Source organism: Parus major, chromosome 2 (genome assembly GCF_001522545.3).
Source record: "Parus major isolate Abel chromosome 2, Parus_major1.1, whole genome shotgun sequence".
Classification (NCBI taxonomy): Eukaryota; Metazoa; Chordata; class Aves; order Passeriformes; family Paridae; genus Parus; species Parus major.
The window spans coordinates 77001814-77028152 of NC_031769.1; the positions used below are offsets into that span (position 1 = coordinate 77001814).

General features: G+C 40.0%; 1 protein-coding gene across 1 annotated transcript in view; it reads left to right on the forward strand.

Moving 5' to 3' along the window:
* The window catches only part of MYO10 (myosin X), a 159225-nt gene that overhangs the window by 94989 nt on the left and 37897 nt on the right, over positions 1-26339 (forward strand). The window contains exons 7-19 of the mRNA XM_015619332.3: positions 788-801; positions 925-1009; positions 1672-1775; positions 3827-3956; positions 4904-5022; positions 5767-5913; positions 6098-6198; positions 6418-6484; positions 7580-7672; positions 8402-8470; positions 8646-8728; positions 10222-10330; positions 13118-13198. Of these exons, the coding sequence (XP_015474818.1) occupies positions 788-801; positions 925-1009; positions 1672-1775; positions 3827-3956; positions 4904-5022; positions 5767-5913; positions 6098-6198; positions 6418-6484; positions 7580-7672; positions 8402-8470; positions 8646-8728; positions 10222-10330; positions 13118-13198 (1202 nt within the window). The remainder of the gene's footprint in view (positions 1-787; positions 802-924; positions 1010-1671; positions 1776-3826; positions 3957-4903; positions 5023-5766; positions 5914-6097; positions 6199-6417; positions 6485-7579; positions 7673-8401; positions 8471-8645; positions 8729-10221; positions 10331-13117; positions 13199-26339) is intronic.

The window sequence follows — 26339 nt, forward strand, 5'->3', positions numbered from 1 at the left end:
CCCCTTCCTGAAATTTATGCAGTTAAACTGAGCTGATGTAGGTGGGAAGGGGAAGCAGCAACACCAAATCCATGCACACATGCATTTGTGGCAGTGTGGAGTGCATGTACTCTTGGAGGAGCAGCACTTTGTATTGCTTCCGCTAGCGCGACATGGCTTGTGTGCATTTCCAATGTAATGAGCTAAAACAGCCTCGGGAGTCCTCGAGAACATCTTGAGTTGTCAGCCATTTCCTCTATTACTGTATCCAGAGATAAGCTGCTTACTTCTCTGGAATAGTACTTGAAAGAGCAGAGGTACTCAATTTCTGTAGTGTGAGTCTTGGTGGGTTAAATCCTCAGATTTGTCCTGCATTTGACAAAATCAGACTATAATCCAGCTCCACCAGAGGTGTGGCGATGAGGTATATTCCAAGGGGATCCTACCTGCTGTTTTAAAAATAAACTGCTTTTTCAGTGGGAAAAAAAAAAAAATTCTTGAGCTTGTTTCCAAGCTTTAGGGGGGAAAAAAGCAAAGGAAAACAGAGGTCATTTAAAATGCAGAATCTGCCAAGTCCAGTTTTAATGGAAGAGGTGTTGATACAATGATATTAGAACTGCTACAATATTATCATTATTGCTACTTTGTTTATGTTATTGTAGGTGTATTGTATGAAACAGGCTTAGCTTGTAAGAAAAGACCATGATCGTCTTCCTATTGCCTCAAACAAAAGAAAGATTATCAAAAGCTGATTCATTAATTGATTTTTACTTTATTCCTTGACTGAAGCTTTTCTTGCTGGCTCCAGATTTATTGGAAAAAGTAAGTTGATATTTGCTTTTGCTCAGTTAATTGTGTTTGATTTAACTTTTGTCTGAAACTGTGGATAAAAAAATTGTCTTTAAAAATGATGACGTAAGAGGAAACTGTTTTTTACTTTGACAGAATCGTGTAGTAAGACAAAACCCTGGGGAAAGAAATTATCATATATTCTATGCTCTGCTGGCAGGGATAGAAGAGAGAGAGAAAGGTAAGTGGCTAAGAACAAGTAACACAACTGTAGTTGTTTTCTGCTAGCAGTCAGCAGTGGTGACAGCAGTGGAGAATTTAACTGCAGAAACCCAGTAACCCAAGCTGAGAAATAGGTTATTCATTCAGTGATTCAGAAAGTGTGAATTTGAGCTCAATTTGATAAAGGAACACACTTAGCTGAAGTATGCCACTGAGCTGATGGTAGTGTTCCTCCCTGCTTCTGCTGTGGCCATGGGAAAATTACTTGGGGACAAACATGCCTCATTGTGTTCAAACTGAATATTTTTTCTGGTACTAAAGAACTCCACAGCAACAAAGATAAATAATTCTGGTTGTTCTAATCCTTTCCCATAAAGAATAAATCCACTTAACAAAAGAAATGACAATTGTATATGTGCAAAATTGCCTAAAATTGCCTCAGCATCTCCCCGTGGGCCTGCTGTCTTTGCATGGTAAAAAGTAAAGTTAACTCTATTATGCAGCTAAATAAAACAAAAGCCAGCAAAACAACCCCCAGTCTGATTTTAATATAAAACCTTGTCTTGTGCATTGTCATAATTTCTGAGCAAATTAATTGCGAACAGTTAACTTTAACATAGTAACTTGTGGAGTACTTTTGTTTAGGTATTTCTTTTCACTTACCCTCTTTTCTCTCATTAGATGCTTTTTACTTATCTGTACCTGAGAACTACCACTACCTGAACCAGTCTGGATGTATAGTGGATAAGACAATCAGTGACAAAGATTCTTTCAAGGAAGTCATTGTGAGTTGCTTCCCTTGTTCTTTTGCCTTAAAAATTGCTGGAAGTTCAGGTGTGTGGGGCCCATTGACAGAGCAGGGTACAAAGCCTTCCTGTGCTTTCCTCCATGTGCAGATCTCATTTTGGCATTAATCTTACAGGGACTTAAATTTTCTCAAAATGCTTCACTGTCATTTTGAGCATGCCTTTATCTTTCTCCCAGTATTTAATATTTACTCTTTTGTTTCAAAGTGTTCTGTAATTTAGCAAAATGCTTCATGTTTTGAAATGAAAAAAATATATGTAGGGAAGTCAGTAAGATTTTTACATGCCTTTGCCTTTCCCTGCATTGTTTTATATTACATATATATATATATATCTCACTGTTTTTCAGTCTGAAAGCTTTGCCCAAATCATGTGGCATCTTCTGGGTGGAGCCTGCAGTGCAGCACACAGGGAGCAGAGTACCTGTGACTCTTTAAGTTGCAGCTGGGAAATTCACTTTTTGTGTGGAGTAACTTACACAAAAGAGTTATGAAAACATAAGCACAGATTAAAAAAATGGGTCCAGATGGAATCTCTCTGGATGGCTTTATATCTTACATCCACAGCAGTTAGTCCATACTGACCACGCAAAATTGAGTATTGTAGCACTGAGGTAATGTGTGTTAGATTTTAAAAATCAGATAAAAAATTTGGCTTTATGCCCTTCACCAAACTGTTCTTGCTTAGCTATCTTAATCTTTTTCCAAATTGATGAACTAATGTGGAGTGGATTCAGCAGATTTTTTGCTGTGTAAAAATCCCTCATCTTGCATGGCAGAAAGAAGTGTTGGAAATGTTGGTAATTTACCTATATTATAGCCACATGCTGAAGCTGATTAGCATGACATTTAATTTATGCTAGTTGTCTCAGGATAGGCAGACCATGAAATCAGCTGGGCAGGTGATGTTTGTGTGCTGCCTGCAGCATGGGTAGGCTAGAAGGGGCTGCCAGACTGCATTCCCAGAGCAGGAAGTGAGCAGAAACCCCCTCAGCTCATCTTCACCTGTCTTTCCCCGTTACAGTCATGTCCTTTGCCTGCTTTTACTGCATTGTAAGTCTTGGAAATGTTACTTAAGGGGAACTTTTTTTGTAGGAGACAGGGAGAGGCAGCACATTGAGCATGGAGATGAACTTGTAGTGCTGCTGCCCTTTTGCTGTGAAAGTTCTTTACAAATTAAACCTTCAATGATTATTTCCACCCTGCTTTGAACTGGGGGATGAGTCTGAAGCTTTCCCATTTGTAAGGGATGACTTATGAAAGATAAAATGTGTCATCTGTTGAACACCTGCAGTGACTATAACATGATGAGTCTGACTGTAAGGATACAAAACTGTGATCTGGTTCAGATCAGACAGGCTCATATTACAACAGAATTTAGGAAGTTCTATCATTTCAAGAGGCATACAATTACCCCTTTTGTGTTGAAGGGAAGCATATGTGCCTCTTGTTTTAGTGTTTCTTTTAATATTTGCTATTTGGTCTTCTTGTTTATGTAGTTGAGCCTTGATTGTTGCCATATTGTTTATTCATAAATTCAGCACTTTTTATACAGATACCTTTCTTACTCAGTTTTACTGGAAGTTGTCAGACCACACTGGTAAGGTGCATGTTTGGGCACAAAAATGATCAAATCTTAGATGCTGCTATGTTTCCTCCCCCGTGCCTTGTTGCCTTCAAGGCCAATAGGAAAATTTTGGTAAAAACATGCAGGAGGTAATTAATTAATAATTCAAATTAGAGTAATTGTATCTGGTGCACAACTCAGTGGGTTGTTCCAATATTTATACAATTTTAATGATGAATTTGAAAGCAAATTACGGCATCATTACAGCATCAAAATGAAATTTCTTAAGGGCAGAGTGATGCTAACATGTTCCAAGATGTCCCAGTGATGTCTTAGAGTGTATTCAGTTTGGGATGAAACCCAAAGTAATGGACTCGAGTCTTTTAGTCCTGAGTTGCTTTACTAAGGCCTCCCAGTTTTGAGTCTGTGTGCACATTACAGAAGAAGCTCACATGTCATTCCAGACTGCAATGGAAGTGATGGAGTTCAGCAGGGAGGAAGTACGAGAAGTTCTGAGACTTTTGGCTGGCATCTTGCATCTGGGAAACGTTGAGTTCATCACTGCTGGTGGGGCACAGGTGTCCTTTAAAACAGGTGAGAAGGCTTTGCATCCCAGTCTGAGTGTTTCTTTGGGTTCTGAAAGCCTTATTCATTGTTAGTATATCTCAACATAGCAAGGACAAGCCATGAAAGGGTTTTACTGCTTTTTAACATCTGTAAATGTTTATTAAAATGTTACTTTGGGAGGATGGGGTTTGACAGATAAAGCAAAGTAGTCTGCTGCTGGATGCAAGTCTTAATATGGGAAGATCTTGGGCACATATTTGTTCCATTAACAGTAGTGAAATTTATTTGAATCCAGTTCCTTCTTCAAAGAATTCTCAAGTTGATAAAACATTTAAGTGCTCAAATGCATTCCCTAACCAAGAACTCCACTGAAAGTATCTTTTTTTAGAGCTTTCAATGTTTCAATTACATATCTGAAAGAATGTGCTGGTGTATCTAAAGATTGAGCTGATGGGCATTTTAAATGTTTGTTTAAATGTGGCATTAGAGAGTAGCATTATGTACTGCTTTATATACCACATTATAGAAAAACTGAAAATTAAAGTATGCATGGAAGAAAAATTTCACTGGTTTATCCTCATCATCCCAAGCAAAGCAGAAACATTCACATCTACATTCATGTGGACAAAGAGTCAATTATTGTTTGTATCTAGAAAAATGTGTTAGGGCAAGCAGTAGATTGAATTCTTGACATATGAATATTAAGAGGAAAATAAATATTTGTGACTTACTTGTGATGTATTTCTACTGCAAATTTCCTTCAGTTGTAATAATTATGCCGTTCAATGAGCAGCAAAACAGTATCCTTGAATTTCTAGTTGTGCTTTCATCTCTAATCCCTGTCATTTTAGGAGCATCTTAAATTGTGGTGGTAGTAGTAGTAGAAATAATACTAATAATGGTAGAAAACTGAATTGGTCTTCTGGTTTCATATATTTAAGGACATATTTGTATTTGTCTTTCTCTTTTGCCAGCCCTGGGTAGATCTGCTGAGTTACTGGGCTTGGACTCCACACAGCTAACAGAAGCATTGACTCAGAGGTCGATGATACTCAGGGGAGAAGAAATCCTAACACCTCTTAGCATACAACAGGTAAAGGTGCCTCAATTTTGACATATTTTTAGGGTCTTTGAAAGATGTCTTAGTCTTCAAGTCCAGAGAAATCACTGATCACTCAAGAACAGAAGCTTAGCTCATGCATCAGAATTTTGTAATCAAAAGTACTACCTAGTTTTTTTGGGAAGGGTATAATCTCTTTAGATCCCATTCTATTATTCTGGCCAGGGCTTATAGCTTGTCTCTTGTTATTCTTATGAAGCCTGATTACTTCCCATTTTTTTCAAATTCTAAACATATAGGCTGATATTTTTTTCACTATGGACACTTGTGTCAGGGGGGTGTTTTTTCAAAATTTTCAGGAGAAATATATTTATAATTTACAAGAAGAGAATTAGAAATAGGTATGCATAACATTATGTTTCCCTCTGGAAAAGGGGGAATTAAGGTATTGTTTCCTACATTTCTCTTTCCTTCCTCCACACTTGAAGTTTATAATTTCCTAGTTTTTTGAATGCTTTAGCCATGAAATGTAATTTTAAAGCCATATATGTGTATAGCTGTTTTAAGTTAAACTGTTAAAGCTTGAATCATGATGCCTTATAAGTGTTAATACAATTGCTGCCAAGCTACATAGGAATGAAGCTGCTTGCATTATACATTGTGTATATTTTATGCAGTATACATTGTTTTGTGCTGTGCTAAGGACACTGATCAGCAGTGTCTGGTCAGTTCTGTCATGGGGTGGTTGATGTCTTGTGTATTCCCTCTTTAACACAGGCAATAGACAGCAGAGATTCTATGGCAATGGCACTTTATTCTCAGTGTTTTGCATGGGTCATTAAGAAAATCAATAGCAGAATCAGGAGCAAGGAAGACTTCAAGACTATTGGAATTTTGGACATATTCGGATTTGAAAATTTTGAGGTAGGTTTCAAAGGCTTATTCAAATGGATTGTCTTATATTTGTGCTTTATTGCTTTTACATGTTTTTGTCATCTTCTCAGGAACCCGATTTTTAAACACGTTGTTACCTACTGTTAGTAACAATGTGTTTGCAAAGTAAAATATTTCAAGTGTTTGCATTTTTGAAAATGTCTTGTCTCTTTAGGTAAACCGTTTTGAGCAGTTTAATATTAACTATGCAAATGAAAAGCTTCAGGAGTATTTCAACAAGCACATCTTTTCCTTGGAGCAATTGGAATACAGCAGGTAAGAGAGAGAGGAGAAATTTGAAATAATTTTACAATATCATACTCACTTGAAGTCAGTTCACAGCTAACTTACTTTCCTTTGAAAGTCTCTGTCTGGAGCTGTGTATTTTATAAGAGCAAGCTGATTTTGCTATAATTTTCAAGATAAATACAGTAGCTTCTCCTATTTCTAGAACTAAAATAATTTCAGTAAAAAGGCCTGCTTTATTTTCCTTAGGGAAGGACTAATTTGGGAGGATATTGACTGGACAGACAATGGAGAGTGCTTGGATCTTATTGAAAAGGTAAGAAAGAATTTGATACTGTTACCTATTTTTAGTTTTTATTCTGAGGTAATATGTCTTTAAAAGATTTGTCAACAAAAAGAACAGGTGAACAGCATGGTGGATTTTGCATGTCTAAATAGAAAACTTTTAATCAGATTATTTTTATGTATGGCCATGTTAAGGATTATACTATGAGCTCTTTTCCTTGCAGCATCTTTTCTCCTTGTGTGATTATACACGAAAGCAATATTTGGAGATGATTAAAAAGAATCATTTGATCCTTGCTCACTCTTGCCATCAGTACAGGCAGGCTGTGTGAGCTTATCTCCAGGGCAGGAGGGTGTGTGCCTGCAAGAGTTCAGAAGAGCACAGAAGCGAGTGGCAGCGGGCAGGGGATCCAGCTGGCAGGACATGACTGCAGTCAGGGCACTGTGGCTTTTCAGGAGGCCTTGGAAAGTGACTTATTAAGATGTGCACCTGAAGAACTGTGTTTTTCTGAGAGGCTGTATCAACTTGGAGCTTGCTGGACACATTAATTAGCTGAGGGGTAGCTTGCTTTGTTTACCACCTCTTCTAACATGAGAAGCAGGAAACATCAAAGGAAATTACACAGAGGCATCTGTAAAGGAAAGGGAGGTTGTACTTCATGCAGGGTGAAGTTAAACTGTATCTTTTGCTCTGCCCCTGGGCACTGTGGGTGCTGAAAGTTTGCATTGGTTCAACAGCTGGGGTGGATAATTATATGGAAGAAACTTTTTTGTAAGGCTGTTTTACACAAACTCCTTGGACTCCTGATCATTTGACATCTTGGAGTCTGGGGTTGTATTCTGGGGCAATGTCATTGTATGTATCTAAAACCTGCCCACATCAGAAGAACTGATTCTTCCAGTAGGTTTTTTTTCTTTATTTTGCACACAGATAGTGTATGCTCTATATTTCAAAAGGAGTCCTGTCAGAAAAAACAGGATTACAGTCACCTTCAAGAGTGGGGTTTTAGTAGTATATGAGTGGTTTTGTGCCTCTCTGCACAGAGCAAATTTTAAATGGCTTTGTGATTTTTCCAAGCTGTGTCTATCCATGCACTAACTCATCTTCTGCCTCTTGCTGTTCTAGAAACTGGGACTATTGGCACTTATCAATGAGGAGAGCCATTTTCCTCAAGCTACTGACTCTACCTTACTGGAGAAGTTGAATGCCCAGCATGCTGTATGTGATGTTTTGCTGATATTTGCTGTGCAAATTATGTAGAATCTTTGCTTTGGTAGAAATTCATGGTTCAAACATATGGGTGCATAGTTCTAGAGGCTTTTTTTTGGATGTGATCCTACTTCCATGGCAATCTGTATACTTTGCTGTCAGGGCTGAGTTGGTTACTGGAAGAACATATCCTTGTTGCTATTGACTTAAAGGTTTCTGTTGTGGTGAATAAGTCAAATTCTACTCTTAATGAGAGCTCTGTCAACCTGCAGTAGCTCAGATCATTCTGATCTTCCATTTCCCTTGATGTAACAAGGCATTCACCTTCATGTCATTTACTGAAGGTTTGCTGTTTCCTCTGTCCGAATTAGTGTTACCTTTATTTGTGATACTGGAATTATTTTACACAATTTCTGGGATGCAAGCATATCCACCAATCTTCATAACTGCCAGTTTGAGACAGAGCCTTCTCTTTCAAAGTGCCTTTTGTAGATGATTCTGCCAGATGGGGTTCAGGTTTAGTATAATGGCTTTTTATGTGCTATAAATCTGTTATTACTGCATTTGAAGCAGCCCAGACTAACAAATCCTATTACCATGAGTTGCTTGTTTGCTTTTGGAGCACTAATCTTCCAGGGAGTTTACTGGAAGACAATGGTCTGTTTAGGTATGGGTTGAGAGGATAATGTGACAACCCCCTCCAAATATTTTTCTCTTTTTTTTTCCCCATTCAATTAGAACAATCCTTTTTATGTAAAACCAAGGGTTGCTGTTCACAACTTTGGAGTGAAGCACTACGCTGGGGAGGTAATTTCTTTATTTTCTGAAATTATTCCAAGCAGAACTTTCATTAGCTTAATTTTCCCCCAAGGCTGCTCAAAATTAACTAAAGCGCTCTGTTCCCTCAGCACTTTTTACAGCACCGCTCTTGCGAGAGGTGCCTGTTTGGATTGTTGTTTGAACCAGCTCTGTTTCCTTCTAGGTCCAGTATGATGTCAGGGGGATCTTGGAGAAGAACAGAGATACTTTTAGAGATGATCTCCTGAACTTGTTGCGTGAAAGCAGGTAAGTTTCTGCAATTTTTGTAAAGGACAAAAAAAAATTACAAACTAATTAGTATAAACTAATTCTGCCAGGATTGAACACCTAATCCTGCTGGGGTACATTTAGATGTTGCATAGCAGCAGACCTGAAATGAGTATAGAATGAAACAGAGATGAGCAGATCGTATCACAGAAATGAGCATATCAGAGTTGCCTGTAAGCAGGTCTGACTGTAAGTTCCCTGTAATCGCTTCTGACAAAGTTGGCTTTACCTACATTATACTATTGTTGCTGTTCAGTCCAGGGGGTTCCTAGAGAACTAACCTGCTTCTCTGTAATGAGTAAGGATGCTAGAAGGTGGTCATAGTTTTTGACTGTTTCAGAGTGCTTTATAGGCAGCATGCACGTGTTTTTTTACCTCATGTTTTTATTTCTGGCATTCCCTAATTGGTTGGACACTTGCTGTCGGAGACTACCACAGTGCAAATCTAATGGAAGTTCTTTGAATTACTGTATAGTAATTGCTTCAAAGGGAGAAATTCTGTTAAGATTGATCCAAATGAAAGTCTGAGCTTGCATGCCTCTGGTACCTGCATGTCTCATGTCATTTTGCTGTGTAAGGTCTTAGAGTCCTTATAGTAGTACCCTGTGAGCTGTGGTGGTACCACATCCCTTTTCCTAAGTGTTTGGTTGAGACTCCAGGACACACAGAGGAATAGCAGAAGAGGAGGGAGCTGAGCCTGGGTATTGCTGTCTCATCTGCTGCCCTCCCCTATCCCATCCAGTCATCCTGCTTTGCTGTGCAAGTTGCTTGTTCGTGAATCCCATAAGCCCTTCTGTGCTGGTGAAACTGTTATTAAGCAATTCCCTCTCTATGTTATTTGTTCTGGATTTATGACATTTCTGATATGACATCTGTCAGTTAAAGTATCTAGGTGAAAAGAATAAATGAGTTAAACTTGTCTGGGCCTGGTTTTGGTTTTGCACCATCATTTGTGTGGAGCTTGAATTAAAATGTCTGTGTTTCTGTAGAAATGCTAAAAGGAGAGTACTCAACCAATAGGGTAGAAAACAGTATGCACAGTTGTTATCTGAAAGTGAGGCATGCATGAATGGCTGTTTTGTATTACATCCCTAACCAAGCTGGAAGTCTTGTTTTTTAGTCTTTGTTAGGTACAATTCCGGTTGCAGTCAGCTGGAGTTTTGGTTGAGTGAGTGGAGTAAAATGCAGTAAAGCCTCTAGGACTTCACACTTCATTTCCATAATGACGTGTTTGGAGTGGAGAAGAAAGAACCCCCTTGTTATGTTTTTTTGTTTTGCTTTTTTCTCCCCTGGATAAATTCTGCAAAGGCAAAATCTATTGTTTGTTAAAGATTGTGGAGAAAATCAATGAGTGTGTTTTTGATGGAGGAGCTTCTTGCTAAGACACAGTGCTTTCTTTGCATTCTACAGTGGTGAACCTTACAGTCTGTTAAGATACACTATAGAAATACTACTTTCCTTTTCCATTTCAGTCTTGATTTCATCTATGACCTATTTGAACATGTTTCGAGTCGCAACAATCAGGACACTCTGAAATGTGGAAGCAAGCACAGAAAACCCACTGTCAGTCTGCAGTTCAAGGTTAGTTAATGTGTCATCTCTGCTCTGTAGCTAATCAGTGATAGACAGACCCTGGTCCATAAAGAACAGGTGCAGATTGAAAAAGGCAAAACCTGGGGATGAAAACATTGCTGCCTCTTCTATGACACTGGCCTTGCTAGTTAAGCGATTGACTGTCCTGACTAGCTTCAAGTAGACACTGCCCTTCTCATCACACCATCCCCACAAAACTCCTGTTGCATTCCCCACTTGCTCATTCTTGTTTTAAAGCTTATCTGTGAAGTTGGCCTCTCTTGTCCTGGTTTGTCTTTATAATCTAAATCCAGCCACAAAATTCCACAAAGCCTTGCAGCAGTGCCTATATGCTTAGAAAAATAAGTGCTGAATAAATACCTTATTAAGGTGTGTTGCCTTGCTTTAACCTAAAGTTTGGAATGCATTTTTGTTAAACACCTTTTTATGAGGCTTTATAGCTTCTCATCAAAAATGGCACCAAATTGAAATCTAGCATAAAGTCTATCTGCAAATTATTTAAAAGGGAAAGATTGGCATGAAACATCTCCTAAATTGCGTGAGTACAAGTCTGGATTAGTTGCCTTTCATTTTATTTGAATTAATATACATTTGCAGAGTTCATTCACTTTTTTTTTAGAAAAGAGCAGACTCAAATGCCTTAAGGGCAGATTTTATCCTAATAAACTTTTGCTAAGTGTTGGACAGAACAGCTGGGGCACACACAGTGTCTTTTATTAAAAAACACTGAATACAGCTGATGTTGTATTTTTGGGACAGCTTGGTTTGCGCTACCATAACTCATCGCAGAAGTATCCATTTTTTGTTATGAGATGGTGTTACTTGCTGGTTCTGTGGGGTAGCAGAAGGTACTGTTTCCACTTGGTCGTTTGTATATGTGCAAAGTAGACCTTTAAGATGTTAACCTTACAAAAGCAGACCATATTTTTTCACCCATTTGACAAGGTAGAACAATGTGTAGTATTCCTTCTGTTCTCTGCCAGGGGCCCTGGAAAACATAAGGGTGATAAAACATGAAATCAAAACATTATTGCCTCTTATCTAATTCTGCAGTAACTGACCATTAACCAGCTGGGCTACTTTAAAAGAGGTTGACCTTCACACCATGCCTTCCCCAGAGAATTAGGCTGGAATAGAATTAGGTTGGTTAGAATTAGGTGTTTTTCACATGTTTTAAAGCCTTACAGGGATTACTCCATCTTATTTCAGCTGAAGATAAGAACTTTGCCTTCACAGTTTTATTCTCATGATAAATTGGTTGACTCTTCTTTTCATTTGATGACCTGCCTAATGCAGGCCTGGGGGTGCATGCAGAACAGCAGAGTTTAGATACCATCTGTTTCAGCCTGTTGACTTTGGCTACAGCAGGGCAAGCTCTAGATTAGCTCATCACCTGACAGCAACTTAGAGGCTTGCAGCACTGTGCTGAACCACAGGTGAAAGTGAAAACAGTTTAAATAATTTTTGTTTAGACTGACCATCTTTTCCAATCTCTAAGTGGGAGCCCAGGATGAGAGAATTGTCCACAGATGGAATGTTCACACGGGTTTAATATAAGTGAGGCCTTTACTTTTCAAAGCTGTAAATATTGGTCTTTACACAAAGATTTTCATCTTTGTATGTTCTATTTCATATTTGCTGCCCAGCTCCCTGATCCATAGGCTGGCAAAGGCAAGCAAACCAAGAACTACCATTTATGTTCCCAGTTATTTTGCTGTTTGCTCACTTTGCCTTAGACCAGCTCCAGTGCACAGCCATAACTCTGCCTGCTGCCTTTATCACTGCATGTTCAGTCACCAAGTAAGTGCTTGGTCTGCAGATTAAAGCAAGAATTTGTTTTAACAGACTGACACTGACAGTTTTGCTCCAAGACATATGGCATGACACACAGTGTTGCTCCTTTAAAATGTGCACTTTCTGCCTCCTTGGCAGCCTGCTCTGTATTCTCTCTGCTGCCTGGCACAAAGTGCCACCTTTGAGGGGTGTAACTTTACCATTGCTAACTTCGTGGGCTCTTCAGAGCCTGAGCACCTCTCCTGTACAAGCATTTGTATCTCTGCAAAGTAAATGCAAGACTTCAGTTTAAAAAGATTCATCATACTTAATGATACAGAATGAGGCAAGTTGGAATAAGATATGGAATGATGGCTCAGGCAGGAAAGGGGCGGATGTGTAATTAAAGTAATAATCATAAAAGGACTGAGGGATTTTGTGATTTTTATCTCCAGGCTGAGGTTCAGACAACTGATAATCTAATGTGCACTGGATCATTCAGAGTTCCAAAGCTAGTAAAAAACCTGTTTTCTTCTGGGAAGATGGAAAATGAGTGGATTTGGGGTGGTTGAAATAAAAAGAGGAAATCTGAGTTGGTGGATTTTGCCAAAGACCCTTTATCCTTCCCTTTAACTTGCTCAAGTTTATCTGTTTGGGAATGTGGATCCTAAGTCTTAAGCAGTCATTTGAAAGATCCCTGAAACAACAATTTGGTGTTTCCTTATGAACAGTTTTCTTCATATCAATCTGTGAACCTTGTTCATTGTAAAATGGTGATGCCAGTGATTAAAAGAGCCAGTGGAAGAAATGCACACACACCTATTGTCCCTGTCTGTTTGGAAGCAAGAGCTTCCACGGTGCAATAACTTCTGATGTGCACCACTAGGTGTTGCAGTTAGATGCTGTCTGCAGTGCTGAGCCGCAGGACTCTTGTCCGGGGTTATGTTGCTTGTACAAAAATCCAGCTTGTGAAGTACTGTCTTCTCTCTGCATGTGTTCCAGGAATCCCTTCATTCTTTAATGGCAACACTGAGTTCTTCAAACCCTTTCTTTGTTCGGTGCATCAAACCCAACGTGCAGAAGGTAAGATTTTAAACCGTATCCATCTTTTCTGTACATCTCAGCCCTAATCTTTTTGCTTCCTGACTGGTTATTTACCACTGTGTGAAGCAGAGGGTAGAATTCTTCACTGATTTTGTAGAAGGCTCTGCAAGGGGAAGGCACTGGGAAGGGCTTTTGATTTTTTTTTTTTTGATTTTTTTTTGCACATGGCCTATGCACCTATTTAATATTCATTGCTCACAACTGATAAATGACTGGCTCTAAGGAAGGTTATAAACAGAAGGTAGAAGGTTGCACTTCTTGTGTGTTGCAACACTTGGTTGCAACTCCAAGAGAGCCTTTTTAGGGAGAAAAGATCAAAATCACAAAGTTTGTTTTAAGTCACTAGAGGCAGTGATGCAAATGTGTACAGAAAAACTGGTGTGAATGACTGTTGTCAGACTCTTAGCAGACTCTTAGTCTTTCAATTTATGAAAATACCTAAAACTGTACGTGCTGCATGTTTTGTTTTGTTTCAGAGTTTTGTCCTTAAAACAAGTTTTGAGACTAAGACTTATTATATTAATTTGTCTTTTGAGTTATGGATAATGAAAGGCAGTGTCAAAATTTGCCTAAATAAGTTGGAGGGCTCTCTAGAAATGAAGTGGTAATGGTACAGCAGTCATTGAAATTAATATTGTTAGCCTGGTTCTGTTTTGGGCATGATAGACTGTTATTCAGGCATGGTCTGTTTTTGTCAAAAATACAACAGGCAGAGGTAGTGAATCTGATTTATGGTTTTCACATGGCAACTCAGAGATTGGTGACTTTACTATAAATCCTTATTTACATGCTCCAGCTTTCTGGACTGTCTAGTTAATCAGGATGCTAACAAAACAAATGTGTGGATTTCATTGTAGGTTTTAGTGCTATCTGGACAGTATATCCTTGACTTTACATGTTTTCAGCTGCTGACTGTTAGCTCTGCTTTTGTGCTGCGATTTGTGATGTGACAAATGACATGCAGATTTTGGGCACCTTAGCAAGAGGGAGCAGCCTGGAAGCAAATAAGAACAACTTTTTGAGGTGTTTGGTGCTCTGAGGTGTGAAGCCACCAGGCAGCTGAGCCCATGTGGATGACAGAGCCCTGGAGAGTAGCTGGGATTTCTGAGCTTGTGGGTTTAGCCAAATCCCTGATCACAGAAGGAAGGAAGTTTTGAAAAGCATGTCTGTTTCCCTGATCCTGTTTCTGTCTAGAAGTCCCATGACCCTTATACAGAAGGATTTTGGAAACAAACTCACAAGTTTTTCTTATCTGTCCTTCCATAGCTGACTAATAATACTCATCCCCACAGCAGCAAAGTTACAAGGATTTGCTGTGATTAATGCAAGAACCAGGCACTTGTTGCATTTCCATAGCAAGGAAAACACTGAGTTCCCACTCCTATGTTCCTTGTTCTCCCAGTCTTTTCACACTAAAAAAGCTTCATCCCTGACAAGTTTGGTGTGCATTATATATTTTACTGTGCATATATTTTACTACAACTAAAACACAGTTCTCACAGAATTAGCAGCTGTGCAAGGAGAAGAAGCTTAAGACAGTCTCTGGGGACCACCTCTAAGTACAGGATTGCACGCAGGAACAGATTGGGAAATTTTTATAGACAGTCCATTTCAATGTACATGTAAAATCTTACTGAAATCTTATGCAGAAATGGTTGTACTTGTTTTCCACTTGCCTTTTTTTGATTGCAAGTTTAACTTGAATCAATGGCTTTACTAAATAAGAAACACTGAAGAACGAGAGTCAGATATCACAGAGCTTCACTATTGTAGCTGACTCAGTAGAAGAAGGAAAATGAGAAGGAAAGCCATATATAATGTTTGTCAATGGCATTCTTCATTCAGGCAAGTGTTACCAAAATGCAACTTTGGGATTCACTGTTGGAAGTTTTGCCTGCTGTACTCTGCTCTCTGTCCCCCACTCCATGTTGAACAAACACAGTGATTTTTAGTGCTGACCTTGTGACATTGTTGGCATTTCTCCTTCTGCATCAACACAGGTACTGGAGCAGGGACAAAAACAGCGTTTGCCTGCTGTGTTCCTTTGCTGGGTTCTGTAGGTGCACATCCCATTTAGTGATTTGTAGTTTATCCTCTCAGTTAGACAAAGGAAAATAAGGTGACTCAGTTTGCACAACTGTGAACCAGCATGGCTCAGAGACACAGGAGCTGTGCTTGGACTTCCAGAGATCACCACAGTGATCACCGTGCAGTGCTGGTTAGAAAAAAATTGCTTGAAAGATTCAGATGAGCTACTGAAGTGGAGTAAACTTGGATCAAAAGAAAGTAAAGGTCTTCACTGATCATTTTCCTCTGTGTTTTTCATCTGCAGTCACAGTGATATGGAATGATGTCACTCAGAAGGTACTTAAACAGTGCTTGCCAAATACCTATGTGGAAGAAAAGGGTGTTTTACTGCTTTTTTGAAATACACAGCATTAAAGGGGAGCTGGACCAGAGAGATTCATCAAGGAGAGCTGAAATTGTGTTATTGGGAGAAAAGCCTCTCCATCTACTTGCTCCTTTCTGGACTGGGTACAAATAGGGGGCACACCTATTGATGAGCATCCTTTGTAACTGGAGGGGCAGGGCTGGGGAAACTCAAGAAGTGTGTTTGAATTCTGTAGGTGAATGAAGTTAAGCAAATACAAGTCAAATTCAAGCCTTTGGAAAGCAGAATGTATAGCAAACTACTTTCTCTGCTGTTCTAGATATTGAAGCATATTCATATTGGTAGCAGATGTGATAATTTACAGTCATTATTTCATTGTTTTAATTTTTCAAAAGTTCCATTTTTAAATATGTTGCAGTGGCAAGCAAAAACAATCCAGCATAAGCAGTAAACCACTGAACATTTACATATGAAAGCAGGTTCTACACTCATTAGTGCAATTTCCTAAAGGGAGCGCATGGAGTATGACCTTTTGTCACAAGACATTTCGGCAGGCAGGCCTCAGACAGAAGGACAGAGGACCCATTAATCTTTGGGAGACCCCAGAACAATCAGGGTGTCTGTTTTCACAATTTCCAATCTGTTCTGAACTATCCATAACATGGAAACTTTTCCACTTGGTATGTTTAATGAGTGTTTTCTGCTAATGAAGTGTCTTTCTCCTCAGTTCCCCTTATCTTCACTGCAGCTGGCAGAACTATGTATCATTTCATCCCTTTGAACTTTAGCACATCTTTCTGTTTCTTGGTTTCATGTTTCTTTTTCTGTCTTCTGTTCTATTTGATAATGATTTCTCCCTGTAACCTTGCCTTTTCTGATCTCTGTCTCCTTTTCTTCGTGTACCTCAAATTAAAAAACAAACATCACCACAAAAAAACCCCAACAACAAAACCAAACCAACAACAAAAAAAGGACTGTCTTTTTAGAAGAAGCTGCAGCCATTGCTACAATCATCAGCTGAATGTTTCTTCCAGCTTGCTGCTATTAATAAAGTTGCTAAGCCTTGGTGCTATTCAGGAGACAGATCAGAGTAAATTTAAGATCTAAACTTCCTATTCAAGCTGTTTCAGAGGCAGAAGTTTTCCTGTTGTCCAGAAGCAGCCAGCCTTGGGCAGCTTGGCTCAAGTTCTTTCTCAGGTTCCCTTTTCCATTTAGGCTATTTCTTGAAAATATATTGGCATAATCTCCAGCGGCACTATGCTGGTGTAATCATAATGAGCAGCCCCACCTCCAGCATCTGCAGGAGCAGATGTGCTGTCTCTCAGCTGTGCTGGTCTCTCAAAACTTCAGTTATTACACCTTGTTTTTATTATCCCCTGTTCTTGAGACTTCATCAGGTTCAGACTTTCTCTCTTGCACATAGATAGTTGCATGTACTTCTCTTTCATTACAGATCTAAGGCCAGTTTGGTCTTGATAGACAAAATCCTCGCTTAATTATAGTTCACATGAAGTATTTGATGTACACAAAAAATTCACTTTTTAAATTGTTTTTACAGGAAACTTGTGTTGGTGTGTGCCACAAGGCAACAGGATTGCAGGGTCTCTACTCATGTCCTTGTCTGCTCATTTATCGTCTGTCTCATTCCTCTGTTGCACTGATGGTCTTGTCACTATCAAGATAAAAGCCATTTTCTGTCAGACCTTGTCGTCTCTAAAGGGACAGTTCTGTTCCTCTTCAGGTTTCTACATTAACTTTCTTTTAATCTTAAAATTTAATTAGGTCAGGTAAATAAGTGAGACAAAATTAAATCTGTATTGTAAACCTACTGGGGGGTAGGGGTTACAGGGAGCATCAGGAAAAATTAGACTGGTAGTACCTTAGCAGTTCAAAGGAAGGAAGACTGGTAGAAAAAAGTCTGTAATAAATTCTGTGAAATCTACTGCTGCTTAGATTCCTATCGTGCTCCATATACATTCTGGGAAAATTAGTATCAAGGCAATAAGTTTGTTAACATTGCTTCTGGGACAGAGCCATTTGAAGGGATCAAGGTATGGCTGTTGGCACCTGCAGTGTACTTTGAGGCATAGGTCATTAATGGCCATGAGACACCCTGGAATAGCAAGTAGTTTGTCCTCTAATATGAAATAAGATACAAACCTATTTTGCTTGGCGCCTGAATGAAAGTTGTGTTCTTAAAATAGCCCTGAATCATTACAAATATAAGTATAGCATGATACCAGCCTAAACACCAGGTAGAAGTACAGCTCAGGAATGCAGTGGAAAGGAACAGTGATAGCAGAGCTTGACCCCATCTGCAAGGGTGATTATGTGCAGGGTGTGGAGCGGGTACAAGTGCAGGGAATGCAGTAGGTGAGCTGGTTGTCAAGCTGGAATTGCAGTATTGTCATATTGAGACATGACTGTATGAATTACGCAGTTTGCCTTCTAGGGAGTTTTTTGGCGGTTTTTTTTAGAAATATGCATAACAGGAGTGCAAGTCTAATGGTACTGCATTGGGAAGAGCACAAACACATAGCCTTGAAAGATTCAGGGAGAGAAACTCTGAGCTTCAAGGGTATTCTACTGTACCTGAAGCACAGGATTTCTAAGCATCTGGATAACTTTAATTTCAGAAGTCTTTATTTTAAAATAATTATCCTTAATAAGGTGGTTTAGTTCCAAACTTCTGTGTCCATCCTACTGGAGTTGTGTACCAAGCATTTGCTTTATACAGTAACATTCAGCAGACTCTGGGTCTCCTTACAGGGGAGCAGATGCCTTTGTGGGTTTTTAAAGATGCTGAGCCCAGCAGTTAAAAGCTAAAAAGTATTAGGCCCTAAATGGAAGTGTCTCTATGGTTTAGTCAGTTGCCAAGCCCTGGGGTAGCTCTTCTGCAGCAAAGCTGCAGTGGTGTCTGGTACTGAGAGCTTAGCAGATTACAGGGTAAATTTGACTTGCTGTCCATAAGAAAAAGGTAATAGATAGCCTGATCACATTAATAGTTACTCTGTCATACTTTGAAAGTAGAGGAAATAGATAATATAGCCCAGGTGGAGCCTCTGGATGTGTATGGGGCTATCTGCAGAAAGTTAAGGTCTAGCAGTATTAATTTACAGCTCATGTTAGAGCTGTATAAGCAGCTCATATATTAGAGATCCCTACTGACTTTTTTAAAAATCTCTCTTTAATCTCAGTTGCTCTCAATAAATACTTGGTTTAAGAAGGCTTTCTGGCTGCCAATTACTGCTCTCATTGCTTCTGGAGGCAGCAGAGCCACCGGCTCTGAGCACATACTGCTCTTCTCAGGCAGCTTGGGTCAGACTCGGGGAGCTGCTGCTCAGGCTCATCATTTGGGAGGGGAGCAACCGTTTCCCAAAAATGCAGCATGTTGGCCTGAACTCACAGGTCAACAAGTGCATGGGGCTGATTGCAAACTGTTTATCCTCCTTACCATTCAACTAGTTCATAAGGCTTTATTATTCATAACCAGGAAGGTGCAGTCAGTCGGAAGGTGTGGTGTCATGCCTGGCCAACTTAATTCAGCTACCTGGATCTTGTCGCCTTGGGATTTGCAGAATTACATAGCTTCAAATCAAGACTTGTGGAGTGTGTCCCAGCTGCATCATTTTCTGACACATCATTTGAGTAATTAGGTCAGGCGCTAGAAGACTCATTCCTTAGGTAAAAGTGATAAGGAGAGTGGGTGTGAGGAAAGCACTCGCTTCTGCTCTAAGAGTGCTGGCAGTAATGTTACATGTGAAGCTGAAACCCTGTCTGAAAGAAGAAGGTGTTTCATGCAATATGTAAGGCTTTCCTCTCTTCAGTGTCCTCTCTGAAAGATCACTCCCATCACTGCTGTGGAGCAGCCTCCTGGTTATGCTGCCTGCGAGCCACTGGGTTGTTCCTTTGTCCCCATCTCAGAGTGTCCCAGCTTGCTTGGCTGAATTAGGTCATTCCACTCTCCAGGCAGTCACCCAGACAAGGCATGTTCTTCTTCTTCACCAAGGTTTGTTGTTTGCTAAGCAGGACTGATGAGGTATTCCTTTTCTAAGTCTATTAGGGTTTCAGTGACTGTGGTTAAGGTGTTTGAAAGTGAACTGTTTAAGGCTAGGGACAGAGAGCTGAGATGGGCTGCTGCAGGCAAGGGAGCAGACACTCTGCTGTAAAGGTTGCACACAACTCCAGGCAGAGCAGGCAAACAAGAGTTTTGCATGTTTTGCAGCACGTACCATTTGGTAGGACTCTGTCCACAAGCAGTTTCTGGATCTTGGATAGAAACCGTGGCAGTATGTGAGCAGGATGGAGGGACACATGGGGAGCAATTGCTACTTCCGGAGGGACTTGGGTGGGGGTGGCCCAGATGGCAAAGTACCAGAACAGTTCTGTGGAAAAATCAAATGCCCAGGGATGGGGTATTTTTAATGTTCAATGCGTGCTGTATAGTTCAATGCAGTACCTAGAAGTGAGAAAGATTTTGACTGCTTCAGCAATTGATCTGCCAGCAGCATAGGATCTTACTGCCTACTTCAGGCACTACAATAATTCTTACATGTCATGCCACCTGATGGCTTTTTTTGTGGATTATGAATTCCTTTGTATGTGGCATAAATAGGCAATAGTGGAACTGCAACTACTGATCCCAAGCCTGAAGTGTTCGCTTTTTATAAATACCAGCAAAGAACTTGGCTTTTCTTCCTTCTTGTGCGCTCTCCCAAGCATTTGAATTGCAAACATTGTCATGCAAATGTATGCGTTGAAAAACTGTGTACTTCATCAAGCTCTGGAAGTTTTCTTCTTTAACTACTACTACAAAAAAAAAGTCCCCCCCATCTCTAAATGGCAATTTACATTCAAATCCTGTTTGCTATGTTCTCATGGTAACTACTCCAAGGGAGCATGCACAGTCCGTGATAAATAGACATCCCTAGAGTTCCAAAAGCATCGCTGGGGTACCGAGCATTGTTCTTAGGCAAAAAATTTAAAGTTCACAAGTCTCTTCAGTTCTAAGCTGTGTCTTACAGTATATTGTGCATTTTATCTCTTAAGGTTTAGGAATTTGTTGGCTGTGAAACATATTTACATTCTTGCTGCCTATAAGGTGAGATTAGCTCTCGTGTCCTGTTAGTCAGGAATATCTTCAGTGATTGCTGTAGAGCCAGCCCTCGCTAGGCTTGACTTCCTTTGAGTAGCAGCAGGAATGAATTAAGCAAGTACAGCCAAAGATATCACATGAAAGACTTGAAATACCAGTGAGCTGAAGAAAGCTCTGTTCTGTGTGTGTGCATAGCTGCAAATGCTAAAGGTTCAGTTTTTCACAATGGACGAACGCTGAAGGGGGAAAACATCTTAAAAGGTAAGGGGTTTAATTCATGCAGGTTTTGAAATTATTTTAATCTTGCCTACTTGAAGCTGCAGTGAACTTGTAGAAAAAGAATAGAAAGTGCCTGGAGTTTGCCTGAGCAAGCTGTACTGGAAATGTTTCTGTGCTTGTATTTTTCTTTTAAAGAGGGTAAATGCATGCAGAATCAAGTTTATGAAAAAAAACCTAAATTTACTGGTCTAATCATATTTTCAAACACCAGGAGAGCTTTGCTGCCAAGCAGTCTGCTTTAATAAATCACACTTTGTTTGGAAGTTAAAGGGGTGATTGTTTGCTGAGCTGGGAAAAAGTCAACAGAAGTAGAGCTGTGTGTGCAGAGCGGGGAAGACCTGTGTTGTGATGGGCTACTTTCTGGAGAAAGATCTTTTCTGTTGATCAGTCTATAAGTGTAGATTCAGGAAAAACAGCTTTGTAAGTTAAGGATTATGGTATTCTTGCCATATATTAAGGCATAAGGCATGTATTTTTGCATTGACTGCATTGATAAGAAAGCAATACTGGGAACCAGTGTGTTTGGGGTGGGGGGAGTCAAGCAAGGTATCTTCAGAACCCAGAAGTCTAATTTAATTTTGTAGTTTAACTGGCTAAACTTTGATGGGGCACACTTGAAACAGTAATTTTTTGCCATAGAAGTGCAGGAAAGGAAATATACCTGGAAAAAAAAATAAATTTGCTGTAGTAATGGAAAAGACAGCACAGAAGTTGGTATATTTTGACCTTCTTTGCTCTTCCTTCTACCCGCAATGAAATAACCCTCTAACACAGCAGGTAAAATAGTTCCCTACTGCTTGCCTTTGCTTCTGGGATCTGCACTTTGTGCCTTGCTTTCCCATTTAAAGTGCTTGTCTCTGCATACATTAGAATTCAGCCACAGGGTAGAAAATTAGGATAAAATTGCTTGAGAGAACCTGTTATGAAGGGAATGGGTTTGATCCTGCATCATTGAAGTCTATGGGAGTTTTATTCTGGTCTCAAGAAGTGCAGCCCTAGATTTGCCTTGCAAATCTAGATGGAGGGTATATGATCTGATAAAGTGCCTATGGGACCAGGAAACAGTGTTGCCATAACTTGTAGTTGTTGTTCTCTCACTGATGTTAAAATATGTCCTTTTAAACCACAAGTGGTAGCAGTGGTGGTAGATCAAAATGTATCTGGTTTTGTTGTATACACCTTGATGATTTGTATTTAGTATTTCTTTTGCTAAATCTTAGTTTCAAAAAAGATAAGATTTATTTAGTTTCTCATTTGTTGGCAAATATATATTAAAAAATATATATTTACAACCTGTAACATAAATGGAAGCTTAACAACAGTACTTATAACACAGCAAGCAGATTACTGAAAGTTATGGTGCTGTTCCAGCTATTCACGGATCTTTGTCAAAGCTGCCCGCAGAACACAAATTCTGTGTGAAGAGCAGAAGTTAATGTTGTTTAAGAGTAGAACTTGGATCAGTTACTAAAACTTTTTCTCTTTGACTGTATCTGTCAGTTTATGTACATACATATATGTGAGTTTTCTTAATTTAGTCACAGGATGCAGCAAAGACTTTGGGGGGAAAGCGCACTATGATGCATTTGTAAGGACTAAGTACACTTCAGAACATCTGGTGCCACCTCATCAGATGAAACATTAAACATAAAATGCTTACTGAAAGCACATCAAAGCATTTTATCTTTGTTGTCTTACACTCAGAATTTACCATTTCTGGTGGGTTTAGGCAGCTTATAAACCTCAGTAGCAAGGCAGGTCCATTCATAAGAGTTGTTAGAAGTCAGGTTGTGGTTTCAGTAGTATGAAGTGGAATGTAGTAGCTGTAAAGTCTGTGTTTCAGGACATCATCAGAGCTGCAAGGGTGGTCAGTCTAACCTACAGGAAGTTTTTGACTGACGCATGATGAGGTTTGAGGTTGCTCTCATCGGTTTGTCTCCTCTCCACATTCCTGATGTGTATTCTCTATTCAGGCAACCCAGAGCTGGGCAGCTGGTTCTGCTCACAGGAGCTTTGCTGGGGAGCTGATAGCAGCATGATTCCTCAGGCTTTGTGGGCTGTGTTTGTTTTGTTGCTTGGTCCCAAGCACCAGGTGAGCACGCACAGTTCAGGTCTGAGAAGTTGCTGGTTGGCAGGAAGCCCATTGCACCATGTAAATCGTTTGGGACACTGGCAGGTTTTTTGCTTTGGCAGCCACCTTGGATTATGGCACACACCTGTGAGCCATACTAGATATTATACAATATCTAGTGTAGAGAAGGCAAGTTTGTCACCAAACTCGAAGTGCTATGTTCTATTTCCATTGTTTATGTGATGTAATCAATTGTGGCATTTTTGAAACTCACTCTCTGTAGGTCTAAAAATCTCCTAAGTGTGTGGCAAATAGGTGCTTTGGAAGGGTTTCCAAACATTTATTAGTGAAGCAGAGATAATGTAGATGGGTTGAGGATAGACATCCACTTTTAGAAAGACAGATAAATGCCGAATCATCTGTGATACTGGCTTTCTTGAATGAAGGGCTGTCCCAGATTCAGCATGATGAAGATCAGTATGTCCATCTGCAGCTTGCCAAACACACCATTTGTGCATACTTCGTATTTAGCCAAAAAGAAATAGTGACCAGCCTCATCAATTAAAATTAGTATTTCAAAGGGAAAAATGAGGATTTTTATTAGAAGGGGTGTAACACTTAAATTAGCTTCAAGGAAGTTTTTAATGTAGGCAAACTATTCACATGTCAAGCAAAATTGTTTTTAGGAAAGCTGATTTTATCTTAAGTGTCCCCTTCTGAGTCAAACATTAAGGGTTATGTTGGGTTGTATACTTAAGCCAGCCTAGGAATTTCTCAGGGAAGAAATGGCTGTTCAGCCATCTAAAATTGCATTCCCCTGTGACTCCTGGCATGCACAACATAGCACATCTCAAATCAGCCTGGTTCTTACAGGACATGTACATCTCATTGGCCTCAATGAGCTCTAAGCACACATGTAAATGCTTTGCTTAAGTTATTACTGGTTTGATGCTGCTTTGGCCAGCATGTAACAGAGCACCTGGAGCCACAATGCCTCTTGTCACACAGCTGTGAAGGGGAGAGACTTTTGTGCAGCTCCCTTACATGTGTGCCCAGCCTAAAGTCACAAATCACCTGCACAGAGAAGACAAGACTTGTTACATCCCTTGCTTCCAGTCATGTGTGTTCCATGCAGCTGGCCAGTTTCTGGAGAAAGAGTTCTGGTAAGGCAGCAGTGAAAATGCACTTAACCAGTCATGGGGTCTCTACAGTCTGTTTTCACCATAAGAAAATACGGAAGAGGGATAGAAAAAAGTCCACTTCTAGGATAAGAAGAGGCATAATGAACATGACACAACAGACTGTAAGGCCATAAGTAAGGGCAGGAGTTTTCTCCACATAATCATCTTAAAAATGGATAGAGTCAACCAAATGTGTAGTTCCTGTAACTAAATAAAGATGGAACTAAACCTTGCTGAAACAAAGGGCTGTTGACCAGCATCTATGGCTGTGAATTTTGCAGGCTTGGAGGAGATAAGCAGTGGCATCACAATTAAGTCTCTCAGAAGGCAGTTAAATGTTAAATTAGTTAGATCTTGATGTACTGTTACCATTTATTATAATTCATTCTTTCACTCTTTGGATATGTATGTGTAGATAAATCAGTTAATAGTTACTTTGATAACCGTATTGATGATAAGGAGGTTTATTACCATTCATATTGGAAAATCCTGCACCATGCTAATAAAGCAAAGCTTAGAGTTACTCTATAGTTAACTCTTACCTCACAGTTGTACAAGAAATGGAACAAAAAAGTCATATTAATGCTTGTCAATGCATAACCTGTTGCAATGAGGTGACAGTGGTGGGGTTTTTTTTCTCTACTGAATGCAATTACTGTCAATGCAGAAGACAGAGAAGCTTCTTGCTGTTCTGGCCCAAGGTGGTATTGACCTTGGTGTGTGGCCTCTGGGGAGCACAGAGAGCTGTGATCCACACAGCTCCTCCATTTCATGTTCATATAAAATATGAAGAAATCAGTAAAGGGGCTTTTTGTTCGACTTGCACTGGAAATTTCAGAATTACCAGAAATACCGAATTTGATTTTGATGTAGTTCTCAGAAACATCAAACAACTGAAGGAGGAGACTCTCCAGCTCTCAGTGGGAGGCATGGGATAGGACTGTTGTGTTTTAACAAAGCTTTCCAAGGAGAACATATTTATTGCCTTTTTCTGTGAAATTAATGTACACAAGAACGAACAACTGCCTTCTTTTTCTGCCCCTGCCCTGCAAATGCATACACACACACACACACACACACACACACACACAAGCATGTCACTAATCTTGTCTCTTGTCTAATCAGTTGCAGATCTGCAAAGCAAGTCCTGAGTGTATAATATAAAAATGTATAGGAATATGAGTATAGCAGCTCAGAGGACCAAATTATAAGGAAAATGCCAAAATTAGACTTAGAGTTTCTGAGATGTGCTGAGATATAAGATGTAGTAGTAATTAACACACCAGTTACATGGGATTGAGCTGGGCCATTCATGTGGGCCATCACAAAGTACTTGCTGCCAGCTAGGTAGGCATCTGTGCTGATTACAGGGATCTCCATCTCCTCTGTAAACTTGAGTTTCCCCTCTGTAGACTTAAAAGTGATCTTAAATGCAGTGTTACAGGGCTCCTGATACTTAAAGGAGAGCTCCAGACCACTGGAGTGTAGTTTACACTGCAAGTCTGCTGGAGCCCAGCTCTGCAGCAGCCGCCCCAGTACTCTGGGCTCCTTCAGGTTGAAACGAGACTTTGGAAATGACCCAAATCAGCCAGAGCCATGTGCAGCCCGCTGGGGCATTTTCGGTGCAGAGGGACTTGTGTGTGAGGGCCAGGGCAGGGAGCTGGGAGGCAGGGATGCTCCGGGAGGCTGGGCAGCAGAGTCCAGAGGCCACTGTGAATGCAGCCCTGTGCTGGGGTGGGAATAATCTGCCCTTTCAGTGCTGCCCGACCTCCGGTGTCCTAGCAACACAAAGCTGCTTGGCTGAATATTTCGTGGCGCTCCTCATTTGCCTGGCTGATTTCCCATTAAGGCTTTCGAACAACAGGCTCGGTATAGGAAGGGGAAGAGAAAGGGCTACTTAAGAGAAAATTTTATAAAATTACATACTTTTTTTTTTCAGCAGAGGAATGGCTCTGAAACGCTTCCTTGCTTGAGAAAGCACGGAGCAGCAAGTCTGAGCATTACATCAGCCTTGTGCTTTGTAGGCATCTTACATGGAGAGAGTGAAGTGTGTACAGGGGATAAATGCACTGGAGAAACTGATGGTGCCCTCAGTATTGAAA